Consider the following 10,870-nt stretch of genomic DNA (forward strand, 5'->3'; position numbering starts at 1 on the left):
CAATTGTGTTGTAACCGCTGGTTGTTTCTCTCAGTATACTGAATATAGTATATAATGGCATGTTATATAATAATAATAATAATAATAATAATAATAATAATAATAATAATAATAGTACTAGACTCTGCTATCACAAATAGCATACATTTTTTTTTATTTGTTACAGAACTTTGTTCTAAATATTACTATAGGATCTTTCATAACCCAATAGTGATAGAACAATTTTATCATAGAACACCACCAGAAATGGCCGTTGTGAGAGTCTGATTTCAGACACTGTAGTACAGGCATGTCAAACTCAAAATACCAACCAGGCCGAATATTCAAGGTCTACGAGTGCGTGGGTCGCAACAAAAAAAAGTCTTATATACAATTTTGAAAGTTTTATTATTAATAAAAATCAATGCAGTGCCCCCTGTAGTAGTGCCCCTTATGCAATTCTACCTTGTGTTACAACCCCTTTTACAATGCCCCCTGAATTTGTGCCTATTATGCAATGCCCTTTATGCAGTGCCCTAGTAGTGCCCAGTATGCAGTGCCCCAGTAATGCCCCTTATGTTGTGCTCCCAGTAATGTCCTTAGTAGTGCCTCTTATGCAGAGCCCCCAGTAATGTCCCTTATGTTGTGCCCCCAGTAATGCTCCTTTATGCAGAGCCCCCAGTAATGCCCCTTATGTTGTGCCCCCAGTAATGCTCCTTTATGCAGAGCCCCCAGTAATGCCCCTTAAGCAGAGCCCCCAGTAATGCCCCTTTATGCAGAGCCCCCAGTAATGCCCTTAGTAGTGCCCTTTATGCAGAGCCCCCAGTAATGCCCCTTTATGCAGAGCCCCCAGTAATGCCCCTTTATGCAGAGCCCCCAGTAATGTCCCTTATGCAGAGCCCCAGTAATGCCCCTTTATGCAGAGCCCCCAGTAATGCCCCTTATGCAGAGCCCCCAGTAATGCCCCTTATGCAGAGCCCCCAGTAATGCCCCTTAATGCAGAGCCCCCAGTAATACCCCTTTCTGCAGAGCCCCCAGTAAAGCCCCTTATGCAGAGCCCCCAGTAATGCCCCTTAATGCAGAGCCCCCAGCAATACCGCTTTATGCAGAGCCCCCAGTAATGCCCTTAGTAGTGCCCCTTTATGCAGAGCCCCCAGTAATGCCTTTTATGCAGAGCCCCCAGTAATGCCCCTTATGTTGTGCCCCCAGTAATGCCCCTTATTTTGTGCCCCCTGTAATGCCCCTTATACTGTGCCCCCTCCCAGTATAGAAAAGGCCCCACTCACCTGTGCAGTACTTACCTTTCTTCATGACAGCACCTGGGCACCGCTCCAGTCCTCGCAATCCCGCATAGACGCTGCTGCTGACTGGATCTAATTAGATCCAGAGCGGCAGACACAGGCTCCACTCGTCACAGGTGACGTCATGATGTCACCCGCACGCTGCATCACTGGGAACGCTGGCCTCTGAAGCGATCAAAGGCTTCTGATCGCTTCAGAGACCACTGTTGCCAGCAGGGTAAGTAAACACTGCCCGATCGGAGCTGTGATTCTGATCGTGGCAAGAGTGTGGGCAGCATATTATATATATGTGAGCCCACACTCTGGGGCCGCAGAAACTGTTTATTCGGGCCGCATGCTTGACATGCCTGCTGTAGTATTTTATTTATTAATGTTATTTATATAGCAGCAGTAGAAATATTACTTTACAGAGAATATTTCAATCATTCAATAATTCATTAATTCATATCAGTCACTGCCCCAGTGGAGCTTACAATCTATGGCCCTCATTCAGAGCCGTACGCTCAGAGCAGAGCGCACGCTCTGAATGAGGGCCGGCCTCCATGAAAATGGAGCGTCCTTCTGGACGCTCGTATAGCTGTGGGTCACCACCCACAGGCTATACGAGCGTGCATTTTGATGGCCGCGATGGTCGAGACCATCGCGACCATCGAAATTGCGAGCCGGAGCCTGCGGTTGAGGTTTTCAACCGCAAAGTCCGGAGTGATTTTGGCTCTATCAGAGCCAAAATCACTCCCAGTGACATCACTAGTGATGTCAGTGGGCCGGCTTTTGACGGGAGGCGTTCCCGTGGGAACGCCCCCATCAGGGAGGCACGCCCCCGGCACGCCTACCAAAGGGGGCGTGCTGTCAATCAACATTGACAGCACGCCCCCTTTGATCGGACACAACGAGCGAAGGACTTTCCTTCGCTCGTCGCGTCTGGCGCATGCGCACGACGGAGCTCCCTCTGTCGTGCGCATGCTCAGTCCAGAACATCGACCCACTTGCAAGCGGACAGCCGCTCGCGAGTGGGTCTGAATCAGGCCCTATATTCCCTACAACATGAACACACACACAGGTTATTATTATTATTTTATTATTATTATTTTTTCAGAACCCAATTTGCCAATAGGTTTTTGGCATGTGGGAGGAAACTAGAGCATCCACAGAAAACTCATCACACATAGGGAGAACATACAAACTCAACACAGATAGTCCCTTGATCAGGAAATAAACTCCTGACCTTAGTTAGGTCTATGGGGTTTTAGGGCCTGATTCAGAGCCGGAGGCTCTGACCAGAGCGCTCGCTCTGAATCAGGGCCCTCCTCCATTAAAATGGAGCGTCCTCCTGGACGCTCGTATAGCTGTGGGTCACCACCCACAGCATATACGAGCATCCAAAAAGATGGTCGCGATGGTCTTGACCATCGCGACCATCGGACTTGCGACGGAGACCCTGCGGTAGGGTCTCCCAGCCTCAAGCCCTGGAGTGATTTTGGCTCTATCAGAACCAAAATCACTCCCACTGACATCACTAGTGATGTCAGTGGGGCCGGCTTCAGACGGTAGGCGTTCCCATGGGAACGCCTCCATCTGGCAGGCACGCCCCGGCACGCCCACCAAAGGGAGCGTGCTGTCAGTCACCATCGACAGCACGCCCCCTTTGGTGCGAGACCCGGAGTGACAGCTTGGCTGTCGCAATCCAGGTTTCGCGCATGCGCACGACGGAGCTCCCTCCGTCGTGCGCATGCGCAGTGGGGAACATCGACCCACTTTCTGGGCATACTGCCACTTGCGAGTGGGTCTGAATGACCCCCTTAGGTCTATGAGGCAGTAATGCTAACTTCTACGCCAGTCAAGCAGCCTTGTATTAAACAAAAGTCTCAGAAAGCAACTTATAAGATCCTTATTGATTGGAGATTGGAAATGTAGCGCATGTGCATTTAAATAAATGTTGTATTAGGAAACATAGGTATGCAGTAAAGTAAAGCTAGCCATCACAAGGTCAACTATTTTTTGTAATTATGTAGAGAAGAAGCACTAATAATAGAACCTAAATATAATACTGTATAATGTATATAATATTAGATAAAGGGGGTTTAAATATAAAGGGGGGTTAGTTATATATTAGAAATGTATATGATAAAAAAGAGCAGAATACAGACATCCTAAAGTAACTAGTGGATATTTAGAGAGATAGAAGCGATCTGCGCTACAAATCTAAGGTCTACACTGAGTAGAACCAAACACTGTGTGACAGTAAAGTTGGCTGAGGAAGGTGATGTGGCTTGGAGCTAACTGAGTAAAGTGATGTGGCTGGGGGCTGGCTGAGGAAGGTGATGTGGCTGTGGACTGAGGAAGGCGATGGGGGGCAGAGGAAGGTGATGGGGGGCTGAGGAAGGCGATGGAGGGCTGAGGGAGGGAGTGGGACCAAGTTCTAACCTACTGACCTAGTCTCTGGACTCTCTGGAGGGAGACACTCACTGGTCTGGACTTTCTGAAGCGACTGGAGGCTGGTCTCCTGCAATTAGCACTGGAGCTATCTGTGACAGCCCAGTAGGTGAGGTTACTCAGTCTTCTGTAGGGGGCTGGAGGGAATTAATGTTTGTTTTTATTTATTTTCTGGCTGTGGGGGCAATGAATCAGTGTGTGTTATTTTATTTCCAGTGGGAGCAATCATTGGAGGGGGGCTCCAGTCCCTTAGTTTGCCTGGGGCACTCGGACACCTAGATACACACTGGTCATATCATATGTAAAGCTTATATACAGTGCCATCATACCAGAAATTTTGACTTCTGAAAATGTTAAAGCTATGGTGCACTGTGTTATTCTCCCTCTCTTAGTGTTTGATCAACAATGGCTCTTTATCTCTTACCTACCACATATGACCTGCTTACATAAACTAGGGCTGTTATATGGCCAAGATAATGATAAGATTTCTATGGCACTGTCCTGCTGGTGTTAAGCACTATATAAGGTTTATGTGGCATTTATCTCTCTCTCAGGTCTATAACCTTTTTCAGATATGCTGTAAAAGACTTATACTAACTGAAACACAACATAGCAGGAACAGTCTCAAGAACTGTGCAACACTATGTAAATATGTCTAAGGAAACAGCAGGTGACCCATAAACTAGCTTGTAGAAGCTGTGATTGCAATAAAGGAACTGAGATCTTTCATCCATCATATAGTAACAAAAAATATATATATATATTATGGTGCTGCAGTTATTTTAAAAAGCAGCTGCTGTAATGCTTGCTTATGTCAGATAAACTAATAAAAGAATCAAAACCCCATATATCTCACAGAATTACTAAGCACATTATTATACTGAAAATATTTATTATGCCAATAAATAAAATGAATTATGTTGATGCTTTCTTTAATAGATAATCATTAAAATTATATAATAACATAAAATATTGCCATAAAAACTGTCCTAGTTTTAGTAGAGAAATGCTAGCTGTCAGATCTGAGTATAACTATGTATACTAAAGATCTTTAAAGGATCATTATTCACCTCTACAAGATTGCATTTGAAATTTGGGGACTGGACGTTTGCACATAACCTTTTGAGTTTCAACATATTTATCCACAAGGAGGATAGATTTCTTTGGAGTGGTGAGATTAGCTAATTGATGAATACAGTATTCTATAATAATCTCCGGTCTGCTTTGGAAGGATGGTTATGGTTCCATAAACTTGTCCTCATGCTTAGCTTGATACTAATGCTACAATTTATCAAATAATATTTGCGGGATATCCCCCAAAAACTCTCCTTTTGGTGGTACCCGTAAATTAAGGATGCACAAAATGAGTATATAGGAGACCATAGCAGAAATGAGAGATAATGTGATGTGATCCCCCGTATTCAATCACAAAAGCAGCCACCATAACTCTCTATGGAAGCTGCCTATATGCCGAATTTAGCAAACTTTGGACTGTATTCTGGAGCTTGATTCCGGTAGCTAATTTTTGGGTGTTAGCTATTGCAACACTGGCTGCAGATCACAATAGTTACTAGGAGAGGGAGCTGTAGGACCAGGCAAACGCAGTAGCGTGGCCAAAACATTTGTAATTTTATTAATTCCTGCATAATTTCTTATTACTGCGATAATTGGTGATAAGAAATTATAATTATCCTGTCTAAAACCTGATAATTTATAAATAGGCTCCTATAGCACAAATAGTTATCTTTAATAAGCTTGGAATTTTTAGTGGCTAATTAATAATTTACAGTATATTAATTTCTTATATATTTAACCATACACTTACAAATGAATTCTATGGGTAAATGTAAAGTTATTAAGATCTAATTTCATCCATTTATTTTTACATTGTATCTATTTACCTACATATCTACATAATTGATTTAAATATTTATATAATAAGAATGTAACTATATTAGAGGTTTTAGGCAGTTGTATGTAATATATGAGATTTTTATTTATTATTTCATTATTCTATTCTGTGATAAAATTATAATAAGTACAGTAAGTTTTATATATATATATATATATATATATATATATATACGTTAATCAATATGTCCTTCTCATTAGCTTTTTTTAATCATACAATTTTTTGGTATTTCCTTCCATGGATGTTACATTTAAAATGGATCCCTTGGCTTTCTAATATATCTGCATAATTATTTTTTCTATATTTTTTAAAAGTGTGCTGTAGTAAATATAAAACATAGTAGATATACAGGGAGCAAAAAAACACAAAGAGCAACATTAACTACCTAGTATGGTATGCTTATGGATGTGTTTCATTCATTGTTCAGGAAAACATTGGATGAAAGTGTTACCCTTTATTGCTATGCTGAATCCATTTTTAAGTGCAAGCTTTCAAGACTACTTATGTCTTTTGTTCATGCAAAAAGTATAACAATGTCTTTGAACAGTTAGTTTTTCAAAACTTTGTGTGCGCAAATACATTTACAAAAAATAAATCCATTTGTTACCTATTTGTGATTGTGCTACCAGTGTAGATTTTCGATCGCAGAGTGGTGAGAATGGAAGCCCTAATTCAGCCTCTTTGTCACCCTGTAAGGAAAATTTGGTACAGTAAATATTTTGGGTTAGGTATTAGAATTCTATAAATTGTATCACGTCAACCCATAAACATGTTCAACCCAAATCACTTAACTTTTGAATTTAAATGAGCAACTAAATTCCTCTACCAGTGGGGAACACAAGTCCCATAAGTGATAGCAGAAAAGGGAAAGGGGGTAGCTTTCATCCTAACCATTTTATTAATTCCACTCATTATGGCCCATTTGTAAGGTTAAGGAGGAACAAATCCAATGATGATGTCTAGTCCTCAATTTTATATCACGCTATTACCAAGGGGCTACACTGCTTGTCAATTTGATAAATTATTTATAAAGAGTATTTAGACAGTCATGAAAAGTTGTATTAAAAAAAAAAATCAAAGTACAATGTTCCAAGTACTACAAGGAGATGTTAAGAAAGTGATTTATTTTAAATTTCAGTATTCACCATGGTGTAATGCAATGCAAATGGAAATTTTTTATTAATTGGTATAGCATACTAAAATGTAATCCCTATTGAGGTCTGAGTTTAAATTTAAAAGTGAATCGGAAGTGTGAGTGTTTTTACTTGTGCCACCAGTCGGAAGGAAGTTGACTGGAGTTTTATGGCAACAATTCAAAAATTAACAGTTTTATTAACTGCAGTACACAATGCATTCTATGGGTGTCCTTATAATATTATATTGTCTTTATAATTTTATATTCAAGACAAAATGTGAGTTAAATAACACTACTCCTGTATTAGAATAAATATGATGATAGGAGAAATAGAAACATTTATTGATCATTGTAAGCTGTTTCATAATTCTGAATCCAAAAATAATCTGTTTTCTTTTTAGGTTTAGAATATATATGACATCCTTCCAGGGGGAGAGATAGTTATGATTAAAGTAAAATTACTTCAACAAAGAAAAGTGTGGACTATATACAATTCAATGAAATGGGAATGCGTGGCTTTAAATTGATAAAGAACTTTAGTATTTTGGTAAAATGGTAACCTATTATGTAAATTTTATCAGTATTTAACACCTTTGGGATATTATTATTTTTACTTTATTATTTTAGTGTTGTTTAGGGGGAGTGTTTTGAGACTTGATTGAGATACCTTTAAAGTGTAGTGATCTGAAACAGAGGAAAATCGTCTGTCAGTCTTACTACAAAGCTGAAAGACTACCATACTGTACGTTCAGCTATGAACTGGATTACAGTATGGCAGCTGGCACCTGTGTTGCAATTTTATCATCAAGCTGTGCAGTGGTTTTACTAGAAAACTGACTTGACGAGTGGGACAAAGTGATGTATATGCAGATCACGAGCCTCACTTGTTGTCCACAGCAAGAGGCATATAGATCATAAGTCACATTAATAAGAACACAATCATATTTGCTATGCCACCTTTAGTTACCACATGAAGTGTGTACTATGCAATAAATATCACACAGCTCAAATTGCAGTAGTGGTAGTCAATATGTTGACATTGACAGTGTCAACATCCATAATTTATGACATGTTCAGTGTTGACATTATGACCTTGTCGACAATCTCATGTCTACCTAATGAATACCGACATGGTGATTGGTGACCAAATATATAAAATGTAATTGCAATATACTACAAAACTAGTAAAAAAAATAAAATAAAAATAATAATAATAATAACAACAATAATAATAATAATTATAATAATCATACTCATCAACATAATAATAATAATAATAATAATAATAATAATAATAATAATAATAATAATAATACTTTCTGCTTAAAACCTTTTTAACATGCAGTGAATGGAATATTGAACTAGCACCTGTCGGAAAAATTCTTCCATCAGTAAGTCTGTCCATCGCTGATGTAAGTCCCATGCTTTTGCAGGATGACTGATATCAGCAGCGTGAAGTATCAAGGACATGGCTTTCGATTTGTCTATTCTGTCAAATAAAGAAAACCAATCAATTATGTTCTAAAATAGAACATGGCAATAAGAGGAATCTAATTACTGACTGAGTTATGTTACTACACATATTTCATATTAAAATAACAATAATTGGAATTTGGGTATACTGTATATGATGAATTACACAATCACTGCACTTGATTCATAATGTATACTTGTTATGTTCACCAGTTTATTTTCTTATAACATAACTCTAAACATATATCTTTCTGATGAAGATACGCTGTCACAAACCATGCTAGAGACCTCCGCCCCGGACCGCTGCATCTTCCCATACGTCTGTGCCATCGCTGTCCGCTGAGCCGTCGGCCGGCTGCTCCAGCGATTTCCGATGCGGGGCCTCCACTTGTGGATTGTCTGCAGCATCCCCGCTGTTGCCTGTGTCCCTCTGCTGCAGATCCATGTGCGCACGGCGCACCAGTATACAAGTCTTCGGGAACATGAGCGCAGCCATCTTGGGTCAGGTCAGGTGATACTCATGCACCCAGTCAGCAGCAGTCTCAAGTTGCTTCAGCCAATCCGCTTCAGCCTGATGGTATGAAAGACCTTCCTGTAACACATGCTGGTTGCCAGTGCAACAATGTCCATTGCTGCTGCATGACTTATGCTCCCGGTGTGAAACCTATGCTCCCCAGCATAGTAAGGCTGATTCTCAGGTCTTGTCCTATGTTCCAGAGTTCTCGGTGTGTTACCAGCGTTACTCCAGTCCAGAGTCAAATTCCAAGTTCTTCAAGTTCAATCCTCGTTACTCCAGTCCGGAGTCAAATTCCAAGTTTTTCAAGTTCAATCCTCATTACGCCAGTCCGGAGTAAAATTCCAAGTTCTTTAAGTTCAATCCTCGTTACTCCAGTCCGCAGTCAAATTCCAAGTTCTTCAAGTTCAAACCTTGTTACTCCAGTCCAGAGTCAAATTCTAAGTTCTTCAAGTTCTTTTAGTTCCAAGTCTACAGTTCATTTTCCAAGTCCAGTGACTACCCAGAGACTTTGTCCTACAGTCTTATTCAGCATCTTCAAGTTGCGATATCTCTGCACAGAGGACTTTATTATAACATCTTATATCACAAGTCTTCCCTATTACTGTATGAGCAGAAACTACATTAAACCGTCCAGTTTCAAACTACCTACTGGTTCAGGTGTCTCTGTTTTACAACCCAGTTCGGGTACACAACTCCAAGTTCCTTAGTCCGTGACATACGCTAAGCATTAAAACATGTTAAGGACTATGTGATATATATATATATATATATATATACACATCTTAAAGCAATATTGCCTCCATAAATGATTACCAATAGTGTATCTATTAGAGATGTGGGCAGACCCCCGTGTTTTGATTCTAATTTATCATCGTGTTTTGGTATTTGCAAAACCATCCTCAAGTGTTTTGGTTCAGATTCAGTTTTGGTTTAGTTTTGGATTCTTTGAAAATTTATGAAAATCGATTAAAAATGGATTAAAAAAATCGAAAACTGACTGTAGAACGGAACCAGGAGTCAGTTCGTCTCGGAACTCCAAAGTGATTCAGAACTAGGACTCGAGTCGACTCGGAATCCTTAAGTTCTGGTGTGATCATATTTCAGGAAAACCAAACCTCACATCTCTAGTATCTATAAGGAACAGGTCACATGGGCCCCTAAGGGGCCCACACTGCACAATATACCTACCTTGTGCAGCAACTGCAGATGCCTCAGAGGAAACCACCAGATGTCCAGATGTTTGCACATGCTCTGCAGACTCTGGCACAGTGTCAGAGTTTACTATGCGCAAGTGGTGGCATGAGTGGGGGGCTCTCTCAGACACTGCACACAGGCCCTGTGCACTCATAAGAAGCCCTTATGACTGCCATTTAAACCTTGATATATCAAGTTAATGCAATATATAGGTGTGTCTATATGTTACTCACATAAAATATAATCAATGCAACATAAAATAAATACAATAAAAAACACTTACCCTTCTGGCTGTTGTAATGTATTCCTCATAGTCTTTATCTGTTGGAAATGACCAGACATATCTGTAGATAAAACCATCTCAATCACCAGTGTCCGTAAGTCTCTGTAAACAATCACAAAGCATACGACAATATTCTCGCCTGTTCATTTGATATGCTGAGAAGTTATTTTAATGTGTTACAACTTTAGAAGTATGTATTATTATTAAATGTTAATATTGTACAAAAATGTCATTATATATTTTTAAGATACTGTTATAGTTAAAATGTCAGGAATTGGTAAAACATTCACACATTTAATTTCACCACAACTAGAGCTATGGTATAATTTTAATAATCAAAATTTGTGGTGAATAGGATAAAAAAGAAATATAATATTGCAGGCATATTTATTTCCCTCAGTGTTTTATTGGTTGTAAAATTGTGTTAAATATTTTTTTAATGATTTAGTTAATATTCAAATTAACCAAATCAAATATTTCATACTAAGCATAAAAAAAATAAAATGTAAAAATTGCAGTCTAAAAACATTTTCTAGAATAACACAAGAAAAACATTTTATTTGTAATGCTAGCTAGTACATTTTCTAAAACCACTACCCTTCTCAACACCCTAACTCAAAAATTAAACAACCAAATAAACAAT

General features: G+C 39.4%; 1 protein-coding gene across 2 annotated transcripts in view; it reads right to left on the reverse strand.

Moving 5' to 3' along the window:
- The window catches only part of PDE1A (phosphodiesterase 1A), a 344,517-nt gene that overhangs the window by 29,066 nt on the left and 304,581 nt on the right, over nt 1-10,870 (reverse strand). For both annotated transcript variants that reach the window (XM_088476422.1, XM_088476423.1), the window contains exons 9-11: nt 10,228-10,329; nt 8,129-8,249; nt 6,233-6,314 (exon numbers count right to left, since the gene is read on the reverse strand). In XM_088476422.1, coding sequence (XP_088332548.1) covers nt 6,233-6,314; nt 8,129-8,249; nt 10,228-10,329 — 305 coding nt within the window. The remainder of the gene's footprint in view (nt 1-6,232; nt 6,315-8,128; nt 8,250-10,227; nt 10,330-10,870) is intronic.

This window comes from Taudactylus pleione, unplaced genomic scaffold, assembly GCF_031769625.1.
Source record: "Taudactylus pleione unplaced genomic scaffold, aTauple2 ptg000188l, whole genome shotgun sequence".
In the NCBI taxonomy this organism is placed as follows: Eukaryota; Metazoa; Chordata; class Amphibia; order Anura; family Myobatrachidae; genus Taudactylus; species Taudactylus pleione.